We start from the raw sequence: 26,263 nt of genomic DNA, 5'->3' as shown, positions 1-26,263 counted from the left end.
AAAATATTTAACAAGGTGTAATGTAGATAATGTTAATGGATGTAAATCAGTAACAACTCGCCTTGTTTTAGGTGGATGCGAACAGCTTGTAATAAAGAATTACCAGACAGCAATTAAACTTATGACTTAGATTTGTAAACTGTGGGAACCTGTGCTCGGCGCGCACATTTCTTATTCGGCAAGGAATGCATGATGGCGACCAACAGTTCGGAAAGGTAAATGTCAATAGTTTATATATACAGTATATACAGTATATCTGTATGAAAAAGAAACGATGTATGTAAGTAAGCCAAAGAGAGGATACTTCTGCATAGCTGACAAGGGTCAGAATGAAGCATGGTCATGCACGAAAATATCAACATATCAACAAAATATCGTATAAATTTATAGAATCAGAGAAAAAGAAACATCAATGATTAGGTAGAAACAAAAAAAATGCATCAAGTCAAAAGAACCTGTCTAAGCATAATAATTATGTTACAATTTTTATGTATAATGATTATACATAAAAATTGTAACATGGCTACATGGATAATACAAAATGTGCAATCATATTTTCAGACACAAATTGGGGGAATAAGAGAAGAAATACCAAGAATTAGGCGAAAAGAAATATTTGTCATGCATGAAGAATCTGCTTTCTATTAATTTGCAAAATACTTTGAAACCTCACAATTGTTAATGCTTTTATGTATATGGAAGTAACGTGCATTTTGATTTATCATCTACTGGCACAATATTTTATTTTCAATTCTGAGCACATTTCTACATAAAAATGTAACTTAATAATCTGGTTTGTTGAAAAAGTATAAGTATTTCACAAACTTACTCTGATATGTTGTTCAAAATTTTCTGAGATAAACCCGGAGGCCTTAAAACGTCGTCCAAAGTAATGAATATGTTTGACCAGCGGGTTTCAAAGTTAAGCTTGCCCTTAACATGGCCGTGCTCCCCCTCTCACCTGCCCAAGTTGGCGCTGGCTGAGAAGTGACCTATACTAAACAAAGTTGGCAATAATATTCTCACAATTTAAAACAAAAATGCACCAGAAGCCAGAAGTCATCATTTCATACCGATATTTCAACGTTTTCCAGTGGGAGTGGGATGGGGGTGGCCCTCTTAAATGATGGAAGTACCCCTTCCCGTGCCTTTAAATTTTAAACACGAGCGGAGGGGACTCCTCCTACATCTACTCCCGCTCGGAGCTATGCGTCTCGCCGGTGACGCCTACGTTGTAAAATGGTGCTCCCCATCAAATATTTCTGGATATGGGTCTGCCCTTAGTTATGTTTTTAGGGCCTTTTAGGTCAATGTGGAGTGCCCGAATTGCTTCACCTAATATCATGTAACTGGAGCGTTATTTAAGATGTAGAATACATTTCCTGTGAAAAAGCTATCCAGTTGACTGAAATTGATTTGTGGAAATCGTAAGGTGTGCTAAACTGTGCGCAAAATGTTCACAAAGGCACTCCATCAAATAACTCAGACGACTTCGGCGGAGATCATAAAGTTGCTCTGTTGTCAGGCTTAAGTTGCAGGCATGCTAAAACCTCTAAATGAAGGCCGTTATTGGCACGATAGCATTTATTTGATGTATCTGAGCTCAATCAGGTTTGGTTGTTTAAATGGCTGCGATATGTATTTTGAAGAGTAATGATCACTACTGCGTGCAGACTGAAGGTTGACAATGACTAGTCTGGTAGTAATATTGTTCAAAAGAGGTAATGCTCTTAGAAGTAAGAATTATTACAAAATTTGGAACGATAAAGCTTTTATTAAATTAATTAGACCGTTTGAAAAAAAAAGATATTTCAATGAAGCACATGATTTGGATTTCATTTGAGGTTGTAGGATATTTTGCAAAATAACCCTGTTAATTATTCTTGAAATACATATTAACTGTACCATTGGAATAGTGTTACTGGATCCACTGTCGAGAATGATCATCGGGATAAAGAACTCTCCTTTAAAGTAAACGGCGGGAAGAACTATCCTTTATATATCTGGTGGGAATTGGACACGATTTCTCCGTGAAATATTCGTATTTATAGCAACTGGAAAGTAGTCGGTCATGTCAACAAACGACGATGAAAACAATCGTTTGAAGCATTCTAAAGTATATTTTTAAGCGAAAATTGTCAGCCTTTTAAAAAGAAGTGGGGTAATTTTTAAGTGTGACAGTAACTAGATATATGTTTTGTCTGACTGTGTGTACTAATACATGTTAAATGGACTCCGCATGTACACTGAAGCAGCCCTTGATTTTGAAAAAATAAGAACATGACCAATTTTGTTATCAAATTTGTCATCGTACGACTTATAAGAGTCGTAGTCGTACTTTGACTATCTGGTCGTAACCTTCGTTCCAAAGCAAATACATTCGTATATACTTTTTATATGTTTTGTTCAGTAACAAACTCGCAAATCTAAATTATTCAGACCCACTCTTTTTCCAATAGAATGAACCTTAAGCAAGTATCAAAATGACAAATGTCAAAGTTTAATTCAGATCTTTCTAAACAATATTTATGATGCAGTTTAGTCAGAATAATTCTTGCTGGTCATGACAAACAACTGAATGCCTTTCTTCCAAAAGCAGTTTCAAGTGAAAATTGTACAGATATGTGATATGACTTTCTTGAGTGTGTAACGAATTTACACCGTAGTTGTAAATGTCTTTATAAATTAAAATTTTGATACTATTGTACTGAGCAAAGTCGATGAAATCTTTGATTCTGTACATATAATTTCAACACTTCCACATTCTTTTAGGACAACACTCATTTGATGTAAAACAAAAATACATTGAAATAAATCTTTGTTCACGTTTAAACTACAGTCTGGGCTCACAGTCGTAAATAATTGACTGGAATTTTATGTTTACCCGATCATTATTTGCCGAAATATTTATTTTCATAATATACATGTATGTCATAAAACACAATAAAATTATGTCTTGCAACATGTCTAATTTACATCAACTTAGCTGACGAAATATCCCTTCTTTTTTTGTATTATCGTGATAAACATACTGTTTGGATTTGTCCTGAGACTGCCGTCCCCATTTTTGTCTCTTGTAATCCAGATAACGAAATATTGTCACATTCTGGAAAATAAAAAAATAAATATTTTAGCTTAGCTCTTATTATTATTCTGACTATATGCATATACAAAAAGAGTTGAAATTAATATAAAATATAATATGCACGTATATGTACATATTATAACACGTTGATCAAAGAATATAATATTTTATAAATATACATATAACATGTTGATAAGAATATATATGTATTTTTTTAGTCATTAGCAATTGTATATTCATTTTTATTAAAATGACTCGTACTTTAAGACAATTTACGAAGCATATTGATATACCGATAAGAGCACCTCATTAACAATAATAATGATAATAATTGGTAACATTTTATTGTTGTCCATGAGCAAATTTAAAGTGAAAGGCAATGTTGTTTTGAAGATAACTCCATCTGCTGCGTATTCTTTAATCATTTAAAAAGTGAAATAATTTTCAAAATCGACTTAAAAATGAGAAAGTTATGAGCATTTAAATATTTGATGAAAATGACGGCCATTTTGTTTCCATGGCCACAAAATAATGGCGTATTTATTAAAATTCTAGACACTTGTTTGAATTGTATTTACTTATTTCTGTAAAATATATTTTCTATTTTTTCCAGCTATAATGAAATAAATTACCATGTTTTACATCTTACATAGACGTAACCAGGATGTTGGGTCAGAGGGGGCGCGAACATTGTTCATTTTACGTGATCTATAAGAATACATTAAACGTGACTGTTTTGCTCTGTTTATTACATGTTGTATACGTAACACTAAATAAAGTCATGTAATCGAAATGGGCTGAAAATTCCATGCTTTCAATTTTGAATTGCATGGACTTATCCAAATTAAGTAATGATTATGTTCAATGTGTAATGTAATTATGGTTTGCCTCCGGGGCGAGCAAAATATTTTTGTTTGCTTCAAGCTTTCAAATTTATAGGAATATCGAAACTGTGGTGTAGAGTTTATACGGCACATCACGTAGTTATGTACTGGTGGGAATATCATGTATTAATAGGTAAGCATGCTTGATGCTGATGTTAGCTGTATATTTGTCATCTAGAACACAGTATAGTTTTATATTAAAAGTATTTAAGTAACACAGTGTTGTCTATATAACACTACAATTTGGCAACAAAAATGGGCTGTTTTTTAAATAAATTCGAAGGATTAAATTTAGAAGATTTAATGTTGATTAAATTAGAGAACATTGTTTTGTGATTAATTCAGTCAGATTAAATTTGATAACTTATGATGGCAAAAATTAAGACGAGCATTGAGACTTTCAATATTCATTGTGAGCAGTCAGAATGTTGTTCAAGGAACGTTATGGAAGCGTTGGCTCAGATAGTTCGAACTGTTTGCGGAGGGACGCGGGATTACAAACTTTAATCAAAGCCGTTCACTATTGTTGACTGCACAGGTACTGTCGTACAAGACAATTACTTTACGTTACAGGCAGAAGAAGGCGCTAACTATGGTGGCATATTTCTGCCACGAAGTAGCTAGGTAGCTACCACGATAACTTGAAAACTTGTCAGGAAATATGTGCATTTTTTTCTGAAAACATTTCAGCAATAAATAATATTTTATAGACATTTTCATTCATTTCCTAACAATGTTTAAGCGCAGAATTTGGCGTTAATGCTTGGAACTGCCACGAGATCCTCGGTAAGTATCACGATAATATTTTAAACTTTCCAGCAATGTTGTACATTTTTCTGAAAACATTATCGCAATAAATTATTTTTTCTCGATATGCCTTTTATTTCCTGGAAACTTTAGACTATTACAATAAACGTTTCAGAAAAGTTCGAAATATCGAGATAATTTCTGAAATTATCGAGAAAGATAATCTAGCTAATAAATCGCAGTTAAGGGCACTTACACAAAAAGTATCGAAAAAACTATGTAAATTATCGCAATAATATTGCCAGGAAACCTTCAACTATTGTGATAATCTTTACAGAAAACAACTCTTATCAAGATAACTTTTTGAAGTATCGCGATAGCTACCTAGCTGTCTCGTGGCAGAAATATGCCACAATAGCTAACACATACTTAAAGGTGGTGAACACATTAAACAAGTACTTGATCACAAAAATTAACATACCATACGAAAGTTATCAATTCAGAGCCAATGGAAACAGTAGAATAATACGTGTCTAGACTAAAGCAAAAAGCAATTCAGTTTGAATTCCAAAATACCGATATGCAAAATAGGAACCAGGCTTCCGAAAAAATAAATAACAAAAAAAGTTTAAGTGTTTTTATTACACAAACTGTTACGGCATGTGCCAGATTTCCTGCACTGTTTATCTTAAGTCAATGACTCATATGAATATCTTGTCACGCTTCAAAAAGACTGGAGTGTTTCCATGTTGACCGTAGGAAATACCCATGGAGACAGTTCATCTAATGATATCGTGGAGTGGTTGCCATCTTTTGTAAATCCATACTATTCTGTCTAGTGTCTCTTCAATTCTTTACGTATGGTTTAGTAACAAATCACTAGCAAACGCAATCTTTCCACAAGCAGCGAGCCTAGATATCATCATAGCAAATGGATGATAGAAGACAACTATGGAACGCCTATAAACTGCCTTGGCATGATAATTATTAGTGCGTCATGTGCTTTTTCAGGTATATTTTGTACAAATCATAATTTGTTATGTAGATAAAGCAGTTTGTTGTGTACATTTATTAGTTTGTCCGGTACATTTCTTAGTTTGTGCTGTGATTCACTAGTTTTACTGTACAACTGATAGTTCGTCATGTGCATTTTCCAGCAAATTCGGTACAAATTATAATTTGTTATGTAGATAAAGCAGTTTGTTGTATACATTTACTAACTTGTCCGGTACATTTCTTAGTTTGTGTTGTGCATTTAGCAGTTTGTTCTGTACAATTAATAGTTCGTCATGTGCATTTACCAATATATACGGTAAAAATTTAATTTGTTATGTAGATAAAACAGTTTGTTATGTACATTGATTAGTTTGTCCTGTACATTTCTTAGTTTGTGTTGTGCATTTAGCAGTTTGTTCTGTACAATTAATAGTTCGTTATGTGCTTTTTCCAACTGTACAGAACAAACTGCTACATGCACGACACAAACTAAGAAATGTACAGGACAGACTAGTAAATGTACATAACTAACTGTTTTATCTACATGACAAATTATTATCTGTACCGGATATAATTGTAAAATGCATAATTAGAACGAACTTTCAATTCAGAACAAAACTGCTAAATGCACAAAACAAACTAAGAAATGTACAGGACAAACTGTTTTATCTACATAACAAATTATTATTTGTACCGGATATATTGGAAAATGCACACGACGAAGTATTAATTGTACAGCACAAACTAGCAAAAGCACAACACAGTCTGGAATGACTACGTAATGAAATAAAAAAATATCATGTCAAGGCAGTGTAAGCGTTCCAAAGACAACTGTTTCCTGTGGTGATGGTTTGTGATAAGCTTCACTGACATGCGCTGCTTGTGGATGAGGAGATGGTCCTGGCACTGGTAACGCTTCATTGACACGAAGAGGAGGAAGTGGTCCTAGTAATGATAAAACTTCACTGACTTGAAGAGGGGTAGGTGGTAGTGCTGTTGATGGTGTGGGTAGAAATGTTTGGGTCTCCTAGTTCCTAAATATTCTCTCTATTGTGGATTCTGCTGAAGGCTGGTTTCAATTTGATCCTCTGTACTTTTTGTAATTCTTTTGTTTGCTCGAATAATGTCTCAGCATAAGATCAAGCCTTGAAATTTCCAGGTGAAGGCCGGAACAAGAATACATCTCAGCTCAATTGTTAGGCATAACATAACGCCAATACCTTACTTCTTATATCTTATCAATATTTTTTTAACTACATAACTTGGAATATATTCGTTCCTTTTTGATAATCAAACAATAGAAACAAATAGACCAGATACCGTTTTATTAGACATTTTTGAACACGTTTTAATTAATACATTTGAAACAGGATTTAAATCAATATACAAAGCGATATATGATATCCGTAATAATTTTTCGGAGGGACCAGCGACGAGAAAACATCGTTTTATATCTATACCACAAGAACATAAAGGCACACCTTTCACATTAATTACAAGGTTTTCATTCTATTCAGTTGGCTGTTGAATGTATCGAGCGGAAAAAAAATAGTATAAAGTCAACGCAAACACTAAAATAGTGTTACACTGTTTAAAGACACTGGTCTCAAGATTGTACGACAAAAAATAAGTGAAAAATTTAGGTATCAGGAAATTAATAAAATCTTTATCGAAAGTTATAAACGTGGTCCAAATTTCTTTGCTTTTAAGATCGGTGTGCAAAACTGTATATGTCATCCAAATTTCAAGGCTGTATCTTTAAAAAACAAGAAAGTAGGTCAGTAGGTCAAGGTCACAGTCAAGTGACCCCCTGGTTACTTGAGGTCATCAGGTAATTATAATTAAACAGTCTAGAAAATATAATCAGATAATTTTTGAAGTATTTTTTCCTATATAACTCATATAAAAGTGACCCCCGGGGCGGGGCCTCTTTTCACCCCAGGGGCATAATTTGAAAATTTTGTTAGAGAACCACAAGGCAATGCTACATAACTAAATATCAAAGGCCTAGGTCTTGAACTTTCAGACAAGAAGATATTTAAAGATTTTTCCTATATAAGTCTATGTAAAACTTGGGACCCAAAGGGCAGGCCCTCTTTTCATCCCAGGGACATAATTTGAAAACTTTCAGTAGAGGACCACTAGCCAATGCAACATACTAAATATCAAAAGCCTAGGCCTTGCAGTTTCAGACAAGAAGATTTTAAAGTTTTTTTCCTATATAAGTCTATGTAAAACTTGGTACCCCAGGAGATTTTGTTTAAAGGAAAGTGTGGACGGACGTCGGACGCCGGACGTACGACGGACGCCGGACGACGGACGATGAGTGATCACAATAGCTCACGTGAGCTAAAAATGCAAAACCGATCCACGCCGTTTAAAACTCAGCCTAAGATTGACAGAATTGTTCAAAATCCTCCCAAGACGAATAATTCCGGTGAAAGACATATATCGTTAAATTCATCGCCCTTAGACAAACCAAAAAACGAGAAAGCCCCGGGCACCAGGAAATCTTATGCAGAGGCTGTAAAAAGCGGGGCACAGATACCAGTGAACACCCAAGATCTCCAACAAACATTACAAACGCTAGCAACAAATTCAAAGACCCTTTCAACTGTAGAAAAAAGCGGCAGCAACGTTTCATCCGGGTTCCCGACAAGAAAACCTGGCGGAAAACAAAAAGGAGGCTTCGGAACATACAGAAAATGAAAAACCACATTATTGAACTTATTTTCAAAACAGCTAAGCGATGATGATTACATACTTCTTGGTAAGGGACTTAAATTTTGTCCAAAACTAAGTCACATGACACTTTTAAACTTGCAGAGGATATTTTAAAAAAAATCTAATCGTAGACTTAGACTTAGGGAGTATTTTAGTAACAAGTATGACAATGATGAAAATATCAATGATATTGGGGAAAATAATGGTGACAACCACCGTGATTTTCCTTCTTTTTCAATAAAACTGAATCAACATTTACCTCAACCGCCGGGCGGGATACATATTTAGATTTTTACATAACTGCTATAACTGAAGAAATATTACAGATTCAGAAAAATACCAAACGCTATTATATAAATATCGTATGGCAGCGTGTGTGACATTGATATTGTCAACCCGAGGCAGAATGTCACCCGAGGCGAAAACCGAGTGGTGACATTTTGTTTCGAGGGTTGACAATATCAATGTCACACAAGCTGTCATATGATATTTATTTTATTATACCGAACAAAATTTAGCGCATAAAAAGTTTTTAAAACGTTTTTTATTGATTTAATTCAACAGTTTCATCTTTAGCGCGGTAATCACCTGTGTACACATTGAATATTGACGTCATTACAATATGACATTGTTTACAAGGGAGACAAAGATTTGGCTAGAACATTAAAACAGTTATTTGCCCTTATATGACATTCAAAAATTCACTTTCGCTTGGTCACGTGTCAGAAAGGTTGAAAATGTCTCTGATAGTCAAAATATCTCTTTTTCGGGTAATGGGATATTACCATTGTAGGCAAAAGTGAGGTATAATAAAGTAACATACGAAATGCTGAATTGGATTCCCTGCGAAATCTGTCACAAGATAAAGATATTATTATACAAAAAGGCAGATAAATCAAATACTATTGTAATTATGAACACAGAAGACTACCGAAATGAGGTGTTGAGACAATTATAAATATAAATAACGACACAAATTACGAGAAATGCACGGCTGATCCTACAGATGCAATACAGTGTAATATTTCCGACTGTTTGGAGAACTTGGAAAGAACGAACAACCATATTCAAACCTACTTTAGATAATAATCGGCCTAAGAATTTGCAAGACTTTTGCATAAGCTCACGAACAGTACAATCATTTACGCATCTGAAAGCTGTAAAAGAAACCGTTGCTCACATTGCCCACGTATTAATACTGGCAACATCATTTACCAGTCATGCTAAAAAGGAGATATTCAATTTACGTCACAACATTAATTGTCGAACTTAAAACGTCGTGTACTTAATAACATGCAAAAAGGGCAGCATGCAGTATGTTGGACAAACTATGCAACCTGTTTCCAACAGCTACAAATTTGATATTATGTTATTTCATTGACTCTGCATTCTCTTCCAATGTTGCTAGACACTTCAATTTTAATAATCATAGTATGAATGACTTCTCATTTAAATATGCCGATTGATATTTTGAAGAATAATATTGACCGTCTCTGTAAAGAAACTTTCTGGATCCATAAACTAAAAACAAAAAGTCCGGAAGGATTAAATTCAAAACTTCTGTTTACAATAGACTAATTTCATGAATATCATGCATGTACAGTTGTGCATTTACACATATACTCTGGTTATTATTTTGTTTTATTTTCCTGTCGCTGTTTTTTTACAAAATCTTACTATAGGAAATTTTTGGTATTTTCTATCCGGGATAATACCTTATAGATATATATGTACATTTTTTGTATTTGCATTTTGATATTTTGCTAAACGTTTTCCCGGCATTTGACGTTACGTTATCAGTTTTACGTCACGACGTTTGTTTATATCTTTATGTGATTTATCCTCAGGCTGATGAAGCCGTTAGCCGAAACGTTGATGAGATAAAAAAAAACTATTATACATAAAAACTTTTATACGTGTTGTTGTTGAATTACCTACCGCATTAAGAACGTTTTGATAATTAATTACTGACAAACCTTTCTGTTATGGAAACACATGAGAATTAATTGTTTTTACTAGTATGTACACTGAAAATTAAAAGCGTTTGTAACCCTTTACTCAGGGTAAAATGTCTAAATTATAAATCTCTATATATAATGACAGCTAATTATAGACTATATTCCACCCCGATGTTTTGGTAAAAACGGCGTGGGAAGTATTTATTGCCGCGGCGGTCAGGTTTCGATTTACGACGTGGGCATAATCTTTTTTCTTTTGATTAGGCATTTTTAACAAAATTCATAGTCCAATGTTCATGAGATGACTAAACTTCAATTTCAAAGAAAGATCATTTTCAGCCAAAATCTGGAGGTCAGTGCCTTTATATTCGAAAGATTTGTAAAATTAACCGTTCAGAGAACAGGAGAATTACAAGGCTAACTCCATTTTCATTCAACGTTTCGACTATTTTTAAAGTCTTCATCAGGAAGTCAACAAATAACCGTGTAATCTTCATTTATCGGTTAAAGAGGCGCCACAGAATAACTGTATGCTTTTGTATTTCCATGATGGTAATTATACATGGTTTGCATGAAAAGAAAAAGAGATATACAAGAATTTAGTTTCAAATGGACAGTTACATATATAAGGCAAAGACAATGTGTTTAATGTCTTAACATACTATTGAATTAATCAGGAAGGTCTAATACGTATCAGTTGTTCCAGAATTAATGTAGTATATGTATATAAATCAGCGTATTAAGTTAAATTTCAATCACAATTTGTTTCTACAGTGTAGGATATTTATCCACCTATATGTTTGAAACTATGCTGAAAAGAGATTGACTGAATAAGTTTGCAGATGTAGTTGTGAATAAAATCTGTAAAAAGATCCTTTTGGAGCAAAGAATGCAATCAAGAAGAATAATAGCACAATCGGTTTGACTGAGTCTGTTCATGAGAGGTAATGAAATGTGCAACACCTCTCACGTCCCCTAGCACCGGCTTAAGCGGAACTCTATTATATATATTAAAACACATTTATTCAGGAAGGGCCTAAACTGTCTGCATGAAAACTTGTAGTGTAGCTGTATATTACTTGTATTATAAGAATGATTTTCATGAAGCTTTTGCGGGTAAAAAAACGTGGGTCAGTAGGTCGTGGTGGGTCTTTAATAGTATTAAGTAAATTGAAACTGATAAGGACACATAAATGTGAACGCATTCAAGGACGACGCGCGTACATTGTCACGTTTACTTACAAGTTTACGATGTGATGACTAACTCGTTTCAGTTGAGGTCAGATAAACAAGGGAGTATGATTAAGTGATCTTTTCTCCTTCAATCAATAGTATTACATAGGGATGTTGACTATTGCAGCGCAAGTTAAGATTTATCCATAAAAATAAATTTTGACAAGCGTAAACCAACTGTTCGAGGACCATATAAGGTAGGCGGACATTATGAAACGAAAGTGAGAGATTTTGTTTGTTTTTAATGTCAATATAAACAAGTATGCTCGGTCTACTACCAATCCTGCGAATCCTATGACAATGGGTTAATTTTATGATGGAGAAAAAAAGAATATTTGGTTACACATTCAAGTGTATTTAGGAATCAGAATGTGATCAAGAAGTGAAAGATAAACCAGATATGATAATGTTTATTGAACACACAGTTACTGTTTACATTCCTTCGACCCCGTGACGCATTTTACGGGGCCGCACTAAAGCATTTACTTTATAAAAGAAGGTTATGATAGAAAAAACATCAGTTCCTAATAACAGAAAACCTGATAAGAATTTCTCATGAAATGTAAGGTGCAGCGTCTGCATTGCATGTTTCACTCTGTATTGCCTTTAAGAAAAAAATGGAAACTGATATTTCATCTCTATATGAGATGATGATATGTGCTAAAACTATACAACTAGACAAATGTCAGCACTCTGGTAAAAAACATGCTCTCATTAGCACTTTTCTCACGGATGAGGTAAAAGCAGCTCTAAAAAAAAGGATATAAGATTTTAAGAATTTATGAGGTTTGTATTTTTTAAAAAAAAAATATCACATTGTACCTGCAACTAAATTCAGAGGTATTTTTGAATAGTATGTAGCTACATTTCTAAAATCAAAACAAGAGGCTAGCGTATGGCCAAAGTGATGTACAACGGAAAGTGGCAAGTATAAATATATGTATATGTACTACGAACAGAAGGGTAGTCATCTGGAATAAAATACATTTGCAAAAATCCTAGTATGAAAGCTCTGGCAAAGCTTATGTTAAACTCCTTCTTGAGAAGAAAGTTTGGACAGAGATCCAGCATGTCACAAATAGATTATGTTGACGACCCTGCTGTGTACTTCAATTAGCTGATATCTGCAGGTAACTCCGTAAATTTGGTTTCAGAGGAAATGGTGGAAATGCGTTGGAAACTCAAAAAAGACTTAACTGATACCAACTTGAAAACCATTGTTTATTGTTGCAGCATACACTACTGCTCAGGCACGCCATTTACTGTATTCCTATCAAGTAAATCTAGGTTGGAGAGATTTGTTAGCAGATGTCGACTATGTTACCTTTTGGACGAAAGATGGTGAATGGAAACCGAAAGATGGTGATTATCTGGGAGATTTGACCGACGATATTGACATTCGTGACAGGAGGTCTAAAAAACTACTATCAACTTGTGAAACCGAACAACAATGGAAATCGGGTCCATTGTAAAGTGATATAAATTTAACCATAAAAAATTTGAACTTTTAAATTTTGACGTGCTGAAAATATTTGTAACGGGTAGAAAAAAGGGGTAAACGTAACTGAGACTGCAACTTTTAAAATTGAGAAGGTGCACAACTTTTGGCATTATGTTAACATAATAACATGATGTTTGAGAAAAAGAGTGATAAGAAACAACTACATTTATGACCATTTCTAACCAGACACTTTTTAAATTCCGTTTTCTCGAATATGGTTCATTGTATTAGTTTGAAATTATACATAAAGTTGTTCGGCTACATTAGCTGTACAGAAATTATAAAATCATCCAGAGGTTTTACGCCTTGTACGTGCACGATTTAAACACGTTGCAAGAGAGTTGGTATGCAAAAAAATCTATTTTTATTTTCTTTTGTTTATTCTAGAATTCTAACAACATAAATTAGCTATTAAAATCATAATAGTAAGGCTGAATATCCAAAAGCAGGGTCACGCAATCAGCATGTTGCAAGCCGGACATTCACTCAGATATTAAGTAAATCGGATTTTATTTATATAACTATTTTTAGAATGCATGTACAGTGCAACCTCTACAGAGCGGCCCTCTCTACAGCAAAAACCTCTCCACAACAACATCATCAAAATTCCCATAGCTGAAATTTACTATCAATTTAACCTCTGTAGAGCAACAACCTCTCAACAGAGATATCTGCGTCTTCCAAAAGGTGTTGCTCTACAGAGGTTGCACTGTATTTACAAAATGAATTTATTCAAATAAATCATAATGCAAATGTACATTTATAAGTGAAAATTTTGTACTGAGTTATTTTCTTTACAGGCTGCCTTAGTCTTTGGCAGACATGTGTCCACTTTGTCTAGCATTCGTTAAGTCTATAAAAGACACTGATTCTGGTATGCCAGGTCTGTAGCCCATGGGGATGAAAAGGTTTGACTGTATTTGTTATGTTATTAACTTTTCATAAAAGTAGATTACTACAGAATGAAGTTTAATATACATATATGTAGATAAAAGTTTTATTAAATTATATAAGCCTGATGTGATATATAGGGAAGTGTTCCCACTTGTACCTCAAAAATTTAGATAAAAGATGCACCAGAGGCCACAATGTCATACCTGTATTTAAAATTTTTCCAGAGGAAGAGCCCCATGACCCCACTAACTAAAGGGAGGTATCCGCTCTTGTGCCCTCAAAAATTAGATAAAAATGCAGCAGAAGCCACCATTTTATATCTTTATTTAAATTCCATGAGGGAGAGCCACCTCATCCCGTATCTAGAGGGAGGTATCCCCTCGTGTACTTCAAAATTAAGTTCCATTAATGAACAGAGGCCACCATTTCATACCTATATTTAAAACATTTCTAGGGGGAAATCCGCCCCGCCCCCCTCCTAAATAGAGGGAGTTATACCCTTCTCTACAAGTAGTATAGGGGCCGGTTTGGGGCCACGACTGCGCATGCGTGAGAATGACGTTATGCGCAGCGGCCATTTTGAATTTTATTTTTAGAATGACATCATCTTTCTATTTTAAGAATGACCTCACTCTGCTATTTATATCTCCCAGAAGTATATAGAGCTGACTTATATACCTATCTAGGGCGTGTTCGCGCACATTGAGGGTCAGGTGCTCAGCCCTAGACGGAGAGATACCATGAAAAAATATATAGATATATCCAAAACCTTAATGAATAAATTTATTTGATAAAAAAACGAACAGTATTAGTAAAAAACGAACGAATAAATAATATTTAAAACAATATAAGTAAAAAAATAAAAAAAAAACTTTAAAACAAAATAATTGTAACATGTCTAAATAAATTACAGAGAAATTAAAAAGAACTATATATGAGTACTATTTAAATATCATATAGATTTATCCATCAACTAATTGTATTTATACATTTTATATAAAAAAAAAAGAACAATATTGATGCACAAATAAATAATTATTTAAAACGAAATATTTTTTCCCATTAAACTAAAACAAAAAAACATTTTTTTAAAAATAAATACATATAACTAAAAAATAAAGTATTACCTTTTTGTCGACGATGTCTCCTTGGCGTCCACTGACAAAATGATTCCAATCATAAGCGTATTTTCCCTAAATGCGCATGCTCGGACTTATTTTTCATAATGACTTCATAAGCATATTTAGATAAGGTCATGAGTGCATCAAACGTGATCAGGTCAGAATGTCTAGCGTGTGTTGATTTAAGGCCGATAGAGGGACAATAAAAGTAAACAGTCAAAGTTAATCCCTTTAAAGTCGCCACAATGACTGGCGTTATTATTTAAGAGCGATACATTAACAAAAGCGTATTCAACTATCAAATTTAATCCCTTTAAAGTCGTCATAATGTCAAGCGTCTGTTGACTTAGGGACGGATGCATATCAATAGCCATTGATCGTCAAAGTTAATCCGTGTATTGAGTACGGGAAGGGAGGCGACATCGGGCCTGTGTTACATATGGACCGAAGTGCCTCTTCCATACCATCAATGATATGATGTTAAAGAATATTTTTCTTAAACAATTCCCAACATTTTTTATGACCATCCAGAGTTTTAGAACCATTAAGGACTTTTTAAAGAAAGTTGCTAAAATCATCAAAATAAGACGTTTTAGGGTCCATTTTAACATTTGGTTTCTGACATTTGAAAAGCCCAAAAGTGCACTTTACCATAAACTAGGTGCCAACAGGAAATGAAGTCATTAAAATTTCAAAGTCATCGGACAGACTTGGGGCCCGGGTACCGTTAGAAAGATCTTTTCAAGTAGGTTCAGAAAATATGTACAATTACGTGTCTATCTCTATCCGTTTTCCAGATTTTTGAGGTTTTAAAACCAGAATCATTCATCCGGAAAACTCGGCTTCATCCTTTATTATTAAAGATAACCTAAGCATGTTGGGAAATCTAACCAAAGGGTCTCGACTAGTACTATAAGTTGGTACACTCAAACCGGAAGTGACATCAATCACGCATAAAAATCAAATTTTCTGCACGTCCCTAGACTCGAACCCTTTACACAAGCACAAGCACAAGCACACGCGTAACACAAACACACACCCCACATACACGCACACGCACATATACACACAACACACACACACACAACGCGCGCGCAATCACACACACACACAAGCACACCCACCTCAAAATCTTTCGTGCCTATTACCCTAGTACACAGATTGTGTCTGCAACTTCATTAACAGGTATCACAATAATATCTTCCTTTGTAACTTTACATTTGTCATCTTCATTTTTTACAACAACATCATAGTCTCCGAAAATTGAACATGCCAGTTCCACTAGGGTGTAGATACCCAACACATCACACAATATTTCATATATATAATTTAGAACATCCAGAATTTTGAATTAACAGAGTATACACTTCAATGTAATCGTACAAGTCTATCATGAAATTCAACCTTCAGCGGATTTTAAAGTATTAATATTTTTTGACTTGAGATGGGCTAAATAATGTATGAAAGAGAACTGGCCAATGACACAAATACTTTGAAAACTGTAAAAGCGGATTAAATTTCGGTCAATTTTAGAATTTTAGGAGAAACTTATAAAAACGAGTATTTTGTTATAAAACTTTTATATTCCTTAGGATACGTCTTAAGTACAGATAGTCTAGAAAGCCTATTTCGACCATTCTAGGAAATCGTCAAGATTTCAATGAACAGAAATCATTGAACAATCAGTTTTCCCCCCATTTCGTGACACACTTTCTTTTCATCAATTCTGAGATGTTAATTTCATGTGATAGAATTCATAAAAATCTTTCATTTACACCCCCCCATTCTCGATTCGATTTTCAACCTTTTTACGCGTTATGACGTAACAGCGATTTTAAACCTTTCCTTAAATTTTGCAATAAACCTTGAAACAGATAGCACGGGAAAAGATCTCGTCGCATAGGTTCAGAAAATGTATAGATATTTACCTCTATCTAGATCCTTCTCAAGATATTGGCGTTTAAAGATTGAAGTGACGTCACCTTTTGAGGGGTAAATTCAAATTTCGCAACCAAAATTTTCAAAATGTAATTTCTCCCCCTATTTGTGGACCGATTTTAATGATCTTGGTGTCAAACCAAAACGCTTGACAAAAACTAATTGTTGATAGCATACAACCGGAAATGAAATCACTCATGCGTAAAATATCGATTTTCTCCTTTTTTAAATCAACCGACTATACCCGTTTTTGGGTACCCCTACGAAAGGTTTTGACTAGTACTATTGCATTGTTTGCACTAAAAGAATAGGGGGTCACCACGCGAAAAATGCGTCAAAGTAAGTTTACCTATCCTTACACTTTGAGATAAAAAAAATGACAATGAACGAATTCACGGGATAAAGTAAAATAAATAGAGCCAAAGCAACGTTCTGATTATCAGTATAACTTATAGCAATGCTCTGATTGCTGATGATATGACGCATTCTGATTGATCACTCAGGGATCACACGTCATATATAAGCCTAAAGAAAATTTTAAAAACCATGATTGAAGGTGTTACGAGTTACTGTATATACCAACAACTCCTCCTCCACCTCCTCCTTCTCCTCCTCCTCCTCCTCCACTCCTCCTCCTCCTCCACCTCCTCCTCCACCTCCTCCTTCTCCTCCTCCTCCTCCTCCTCCTCCTCCACCTCCTCCTCCTCCACTCCTCCTACTCCTCCTCCCCCCACTCCTCCCTCCTCCTCCTCCACCTCCTCCTCCACTCCTCCTCCTCCTTCCCCACCTCCTCCACCTCCCCTTTCTCCTCCTCCTCCTCCTCCCCCCCCTCCTCCTCCTCCTCCTCCTCCCCCTCCTCCTCCTCCTCCTCCTCCTCCTCCTCCTCCTCCACCTCCTCCTCCTCCACTCCTCCTACTCCTCCTCCGCCACTCCTCCTCCTCCTCCTCCACCTCCTCCTCCACTCCTCCTCCTCCTCCTCCACCTCCTCCACCTCCTCCTTCTCCTCCTCCTCCTCCTCCACTCCTCCTCCCTCCTCCCTCCTCCTCCTCCTCCTCCTCCTCCTCTCCTCCTCCTCCTCCTCCTCCTCCTCCTCCTCCTCCTCCTCCACTCCTCCTCCTCCTCCTCCTCCTCCTCCTCCTCCTCCTCCTCCTCCTCCTCCTCCTCCTCCTCCTCTCCTCCTCCTCCTCCTCCTCCTCCACCTCCTCCACTCCCCTCCTCCTCCACTCCTCCACCCCTCCTCCTACCCCACCACCTCCTCCTCCCCCCTCCTCCTCCTCCTCCTCTCTTTCTTTCTCCTCTGCCCCAAGAAAGCGTAAGAATGGCAAACAGAATAAAGCATGTCTTTTGATAAAAGATACTTACATCGTTTCACAAATGCAGCATGTCCTGTTTGCCATCAGTCTTTCTCCCGGATTGACAACATGCGAGACATCAACGTTAGGGCCCCACGGAAATGACGAAGCAACTGACAGTTTTTCACCGCCATTACAAACATGGGACATCCAAGAAAACGGCGTTTCAACATCCATTTTTTTATGGTCGTTTCAGGACCAAGTGTAGTGGAAAAACAAAATGGACAAGAAAACTGCTATCATCAAATCTTGTAAGACCTCAGCCTCAGCTATCATATGGTGTTTTGGTCAATGGCAACCATTGTAATAACTTCAGCGTGAAATCCCCGGTGTCGAATTTGTACAGGGTATTCCTGACTACTTGATGATTCCCAATATATAAATGTTAGTCAAAGGAACCTGCTGGTCTTTAAACGACCTGATGACTGAAGCTAAATCGACCAAAGAATTGCTGATCTCTTTACGAAGGCAGTCACCACAGGAACATATCTGTCTTTTTATCTCACCCAAAATTGTTTCCTCAAGTAAAGCCTGCAGAGATATCGCTTTGAATACGCATATCTGGTGCTATTTAATAATCCTATTGATAGACAGCAAGGGCTACATTGGCAAGAAGAATATATCCTTCGTCTAGTAACACTTTATGAAACGGTTTGAACGAGCAACATCAAGACCTCACGGTTTTTGGGTAATAGACTTAAAATCCACACCCAAGAACAACACCGTTTACGTGAAAACATTTTCGGGGCAAACACTCCAGAAAAGAGAAAACGAACAGATGATGAATAAACAAGAAGACTATTTCAATGGTGAAGGATACTTATCGTAAAAAATAAAGAAAAGGGTTTGAAGATGAAAAGGGAAATTCTGATGACCATGATAAATGAGTATGTGATGAAACAAAAAAATAGAAATAATGATATTTTTGGGGTTAAAGAAACGATCTTTGATCAAGGGACCTCCAGGTAAACGTAGAAAATTGAGATTATAAACAGCGATCCGCCGTGAGATATGGGATAAGCGTTTCCAGGATCCTCTCAGACAATCTATCAAAGAACAATTTAAAGCTAAAGTTAACAACTATACAGAAAAAGGGGCTCTCTTTTAAAGAAGCGTACCGTCGCACTGCTAATGAGAATTGCCTCAATTAAGAAAGAGACTGAGAAAAAATTTATGCCCGATTTCTTATTGACTTTTATGAGCTACAAAACGACCCTACTCAGCAGCAGATTCTACAGTCCTAAAAACTAAGAAGTCAGCACGTATGGCTGTCAAAGAATCGGGTTGGCAAGCCATTGCCCTTAGAAAAGACCTATTTGATGAGTTGTGGCCCGATCATAAAAGCAAAGAAAATATTTAATGGATGATAAAAGAAAGTGATGACATGAAGAATCGATGATGATGAATGAACGTTGTAAGAAGGATTGGCGTGCTTTAAACTTTTCATCATGCAAAATGGGCACCATAGAGGTATAACCATTATAAACAAGAAAAATGGGTACCGGATAAACCGGACCCGGAAAGATGGATACAACACTTCAAAGCCCTTGAGGAGGGATATGGTATCCTGATCATATGGGCCTTACATCGTGGTAGGGTGCTCATCTTAGAAAAAGGGCTGAACTAAAAGAGAAACAAGAAGAGAAGCACAAGAAAAAAAAGGGAAGATCTCCCCGTAGTAAAACTTGTGACAACCCGTAGCCCAAGCGTGATATTGCTAGTCGAAATAAAGACGATCACGAAAGCATAGTGATCAAAGCGACAAAAGGAATACATTCGACACACCTATGAGTCGTGATTTAGACAGCCCACGACAAAAGAAAAATCGCCAAAATATGACCCAAAAACTATGGATTGAACACCTATACATTTTAAAATGAATAACTATGAACTCGAGGAAATGTTAAAAGAGTACCCTGTGATAATATGAGCTGCGATCAACTCAATACGTAGAGGGCAATACGTCATCTCAAATACAACACAGCCAGGGATCAGGAAAACATTGGGGGCCTTTTATTTTCCAAAAAGGGACACTAAAGAATTTTCGATTCACTAGGTAATAGACCAGAGCACTACAAAGTTCATTTTGAGCAAGTGTGAAAGAAGCGTTATTGGATGAATTTCAGTCAAATACAGGATACAGATTTAAACATATGGCGGCTGATTGCTATATTACATTATGAACCGATGTTCTGGGGGAAAAATGAGGACTTTAAAACCGTTTGATGTGTATTGCAAAAGTTGAATGATGACTTTATTTTGTCTTATTTTAGTTGATACATGTTACCTGTATTAGTGATACAACTTTGGCAATAAAAATTGAAAGAACAATATGCATTTGGTTTTTTATAACCTATACGTTCGAATGATTTGAAAGAAAAGAAGAACGTCAGTAGGTGTTGTGGTGTACACAAATAAAACAACATATTCGTTTATTGTATTTTATTTCTCCAACAATCGCTTCAAAAAATTGATATCATGCTTCGCAAAAACGTTCTAGCATTCTAAATGACACTGTGAATTCGTTTTATTTTCATTTTTGATCCAAAGTGTAAGGGTCAGGTTAGCTTACTTTGCGCATTTTACGCGTGAGTGACCCCATATTCTTTTGTGCAAACAATCAATAGTACTAGTCAAAACCTTTCGTAGATACCAAAAACGGGGAAAAGTCGTGAGTAATAAAGGCGAAAATCGATATTTTTTCGCACGAGTGATTTCATTTCCGGTTGTATTTCTACCAACACTTAGGTCTCGCCAAGCGTTTTGGGGGGTTTACACCAAAATCATCAAAATCGGTCCACAAATAGAGGAGAAATTACATTTTGAAACTTTTGGTTGCGAAATTTTTAATTTACCGCTCAAAAGGTACGTCCACTTCAATCTTTAAACGCCAATATCTTGAGAACGGAATCTAAAGAGGTAAATATCTATACAAATTACTGAACCATGCGACGAGATCTTCCATTTCCTATCGGGTTTCAAGAGTTTATTGCAAAGTTTAAGAAAGAAGGTTTAAAATCGCTGTTACTCATAACTCGATAACGGTTGAAATCGAATCGAGAATGGGGATGTTTAAAAGAAAAATTTTTTTGAATTCATCACATGAAATAAACATCTCAGAATTGATGAATAAATTTTGTCACGAAATGGGAAAACTGATTGTTAACTGTAATTTCTGTTCATTGAAAATCTTTACGATTTTCCCAGAATGGTCGAAATAGCTTTCCCAGAACCATCTGTACTTAAGACAGTAACCCCAAAGGACTATAAAAGTTTATAACACATTTAATACTCTTTTCTATAAGTTTCTCCTAAAAGTCATAAAATTGACCGAAATTTAATCCCTTTTACAGTTTTCAAAGTATTAGGGGCAACATTGGCCAGTTCTCTTTCATACATTATCTTAAGCCGATCTCAAGTCAAAAATATTAATACTTTAAAATCCGCTGAAGTTGAATTCATGCAATACTTGTACGATTATATTGAAGTGTATACTCTGTTAATTCAAATTTTGGATGTTCAATTATATATATGAAATATTGTGTGATTGTTGGGGTACTACACCGTAGTGGAACGGCATGTCAATTTCGGGGACTAGATGTTGTTTTTAAATAACTAAAGATGACAAATGTAAAAATACAAAAGGAATATTTATTGTAATACCTGTTAATGAAGTTGCAGACACAATCTGTGTACTAGAGAAATAGGCACGAAAGATTTTGAAATTTTGAATATTTTGATGATGTTACATAATTTTGCATCATTATGCACGTGTGGGTGTGCTTGTGTGGGGTGATTGTGCGTGTGCGTGTGTGTGTGTGTGTGTGTGTGTGCGGGTGTGTTGTGCGTGTGTCTTTTGTGTGCGGTGTGGTCCCGTGTGTGGGATGTGCGTGTGCGTTCTCGTGTTTTACGCGTGTGTGTGTGCTTGTGCTTGTGTAGGTTCGAGTCTAAGGACGTGCAGAAAATGTAATTTTAACGCGTGATTGATTTCACATCCGGGTTTTAGTGTACCAACTTATAGTACTAGTCGAGACCTTCGGGTTTAAAACCCAACATGCCTAGTTATCTTTAATAATAAAGGCATGAAGCCGGGTGTTTCCGGATGAATGATTCTGGTTTAAAACCGCAATATCTGGAAAACGGGTAGAAATAACACGTAATTGTACATATTTTCTGAACCCACTCGAAAAGATCTTTTTAACGGGACCGGTCCCGATCCCTTACGATGACTTTTAAATTTTAATGACTTTTATTTCCGGTTGGCACCTATTTATGGTAAAGTGCACTCTTGGGCTTTTCAAAAAAGTCAGATACCCAAAATGTAAAAATGGACCCTAAAACGTCTTATTTTGATGATTTTAAGCAACTTTCTTAAAAAATCCTTTACTGGTTCTAAAACTCGGACGGTCCCTAAAAATGTTGGCAATTGTTTAAGAAAAATATCTTTTTAAAATCATATCATTGATGGTATGAAAGAGGCACTTCGGTCCATAAAGTAAACCCAGGCCTGATGTCCGCCTCCCTTCCCCCTACTCAATACAGGGTTAAAATTGGACAGATCAATAGCTATTGTTAATGCATCCGTCCATAAGCAACAGACGCTAACATTAGACGACTTAAAGGATTAAAAATTTTACAGTTGAATACGCTTTTGTTAATGTATCCGCTCTTAAATAAATACACGCCAGACATTGTGGCGACTTTAAAGGATTAACTTTGACATTTTACTTTTATTGTCCGTCTATCCGGCCTTAAATCAACACACGCTAGACAGTCTGACCATGATCACGTTTGAGCACCCATGACCTTATTTAAATATAGCTTATGAAGTCATTATGAAAAATAGGTCCGAGCAGCCATTTAGGAATAATACGCTTATGATTGGAGTCATTTGGTCAGTGGACGCCAAGGAGGGAAAAACGTCGACAAAAATGTAATACTTTATTTTCAGTTAATGTATTTCTAACGTAGCTATCTTAACTAAAGCTTAATGTTTTAATTAAAATATAATAAATATTTTGCGTGTCATTAATAAGTTCTTTGATTACCATACAATGTATATTATTAATTAAACATTATTGATATATAGTTTTTGTTTTCGTGTATAATCTCCCCGTCTAGGGCTGAGCACCTGACCCTCAATGTGCGCGAACACGCCCTAGATAGGTATATAAGTCAGCTCTATATACTACCGGGAGATATAAATAATAGAGTCATTCTTAAAATAGGAAGATGATGTCATTCTAAAAATAAAATTCAAAATGGCCGCTGCGCATGACGTCATTCTCACGCATGCGCAGTCTTGATGCCAAACCGACCCCTATACTACTTCTACATCAAAATTAAGATCATAAAATGCACCAGAGGCCAAAATTCGTACCTACATTTCAAAGAAGAAATCAAAGGGGAGAATCCCCTAAAGGAATAACACAAGGAGGTGCCCCCTCCCACACCTACCCACAGCCAAAAAGAGCTTTTGTTCTGAAGTGGTGCCACCCATCCACCCCCTCCCCCCCCCCCCCCCCCGCACGCCACTACCATCAAGAAAATCTTTTTTCTGGATCCGGGCCTCTACAAAGACAATGGAATGTAACGTTTAAATGATAGAATTACATTTTAATAAACACTTACAATATAAAGTAAGTTGAAGAATAAACAAATAACAAACTTAGTTGAAAAATCACAATTCAACATTGCAAAATATAATCGTTAGTTGACCTACTCTACTGGTGCCATGCTAATTATACTATTTTCAATACAGATATGCTAATCCCGCAGCAAATGATGCTTTGTTATGAATGTTGATAATCCATGCATCAACACAAATAAAAATAATTTGTAATACAATAACTATAGCCAAGACTACTGAAATATACATAATTATGCAATTTGTAGGCAGCGAAACTAGAAATATAAACTTCAAGTATGCACTACATCTTTTAGATATATCTGTAGTTAACTGCATCTAAGTACACAGTCTTAAAAGGAATTAACATATCATTTTCTGAAAAAGAGTTAAGTGAACTGAAAAAAAATGATACTGGGTAAAATATTTGGAAAAATGGAGACAACTCCGGTAAGACTTTATTGAAGGCTTAGCAGACTACTGACCTAGAACCTCATGCAAACCATGCACTTTTTACCTCGAGGCATGACAAAAGCATATATAATTACTACAGTCTAAAAAATCTATGTAAAGATCAAGTCAATTACTCCTCTGGGGAAATTGTAACATTTTGTTTGTGTTGAAATTTGTCAACAAACAGACGATATGTTTGAAAAATTCACAAGGTAAAATATGTTGAAAAGGCTACTGCTGAAAAGAGAACAATCTCTGCTACCAATATATGTTCGTCAAAATATGTTAAAGATACCAAGAAATATGAGAAAATCAAAGAAACCAATTTCATGACTGTTAGATGCATGACCGTGTAATCCAGCATAGCATTTAACATAGATAGCTTACTTTTCCATTGAATCAATAAAACATGGACAGTTAAGGATTGACAAATGGTGTTCACTCGACAATTTCACTCTATGCACAGATTGTTTTCCTTGTATAAATATGGCTTAGGTAAGTCTGTACATTTTGACACTTTTACGTTTATTTAATTTTTTATTTCTATAATGTCCTAGTATTTCGAACTCTTACAGAAACTGTAACTTTGTAGTGGTAGAGCTAAGCTAATACTCTTGCTGACAACTTTAAAACATTGATGGTAATGCTATATATTCATTTAAAGTAGAAAATAATAAAGAAAACTTACCAGACTGACAACAACACTTGCTTCTGTTGTAAAATGGGAAAACCCAGTATCTATGAATAGGCCTAAATACGTAATGCGTAAACAGATATTGTTTACATTTTAACGACGTACTTAACAATCCATTTGACATGAGCGAGCATTATTTAGTATATGACAAACTGATTATGTTTGATTTCTAAACATTGTGAGAAGGCTACGGACCTTTTAAACTTTTCATTTAAAACAAGATTCTTACATTTTTATAGGAACAGAAATTGCGCCTTATTTTTCTGATATCATAAATTATAAAAAAATGGATTCCATCATTCTTATATAAAACGTGTACTTGTTGCTAAGCTACTTTTGGAACAGATTCTGTGTAATAAGTTTTTAGCTTCACATTTCATCTGAGACTGCGCTGAAGATTTTAGTAGTAATTTAAAAACAATACAAAACAGTTGTAGTGTAATACTTTCTCCTTACATCCTATCTAGATAATTTAACCTACTATTATATCGCTTTTACTACTTTAAAGAGGGAAAACGAAAATTACTGACGAGTGTATTCTTCTGGTTTTTTTTTCCTATGATCATGTTGTTTATTACAGTAACAAATTGACACTGATATACTGAAGTCCCGGATTTTTGTTATTAACCATAAATTTCTCAAATAAAGTAACACTATTATTTGGCCTCATGATCCTCCACAATACATTTGTACAGCTTGATTATAGCACAATTATTTCTTTGCTTGTTGTAGACCGTTATTAAATTTGTCATAGATTCAGTTATTGATTCTCTTTCTGCTGGTTTTGATAGTTTAATTGTTTGCAAAACTTTGCCCAGTGTCCCAACGTATAAAGGCAGACGAGCATTGTAACGGTTTTTTGTTGCGTATATCCCTTATAAAATGAATGAACAAGTTGTTCCTAAATATGATCTTCGCTACATTTTGTATACCAGTGTCTCGTTGTTCATCACGAATATTGTACACTATTGACGTGAATAAATGAACTATAAGGAAAACAAATGAGTTGTATCATCAAGCTGAAATGATAAAAGAGACTGAATTTCATTTGAAAAGT

At 35.4% G+C, this 26,263-nt stretch overlaps 1 protein-coding gene across 3 annotated transcripts in view; it reads right to left on the bottom strand.

Annotated features, from left to right (window-relative positions):
• Positions 1 to 25,362, bottom strand: part of LOC123557609 (uncharacterized) — a 54,868-nt gene extending 29,506 nt beyond the window's left edge. For 2 of the 3 annotated variants that reach the window (XM_053525521.1, XM_045349182.2), the window contains exons 1-2: positions 25,201 to 25,362; positions 3,033 to 3,106 (exon numbers count right to left, since the gene is read on the bottom strand). In XM_053525521.1, coding sequence (XP_053381496.1) covers positions 3,033 to 3,106; positions 25,201 to 25,330 — 204 coding nt within the window. In that variant the 5' untranslated portion in view covers positions 25,331 to 25,362. Of the gene's footprint in view, positions 1 to 3,032; positions 3,107 to 25,200 lie in introns of those variants that run through there. The other variant, XM_053525522.1, reaches the window with a different exon arrangement.
• Positions 25,363 to 26,263: the final 901 nt, after the last annotated feature.

This window comes from Mercenaria mercenaria, chromosome 15 (genome assembly GCF_021730395.1).
Source record: "Mercenaria mercenaria strain notata chromosome 15, MADL_Memer_1, whole genome shotgun sequence".
Classification (NCBI taxonomy): domain Eukaryota; kingdom Metazoa; phylum Mollusca; class Bivalvia; order Venerida; family Veneridae; genus Mercenaria; species Mercenaria mercenaria.
The sequence above is the reverse complement of the archived record's forward strand: the minus strand, read 5'-3'. Positions and strand labels throughout refer to the sequence as shown.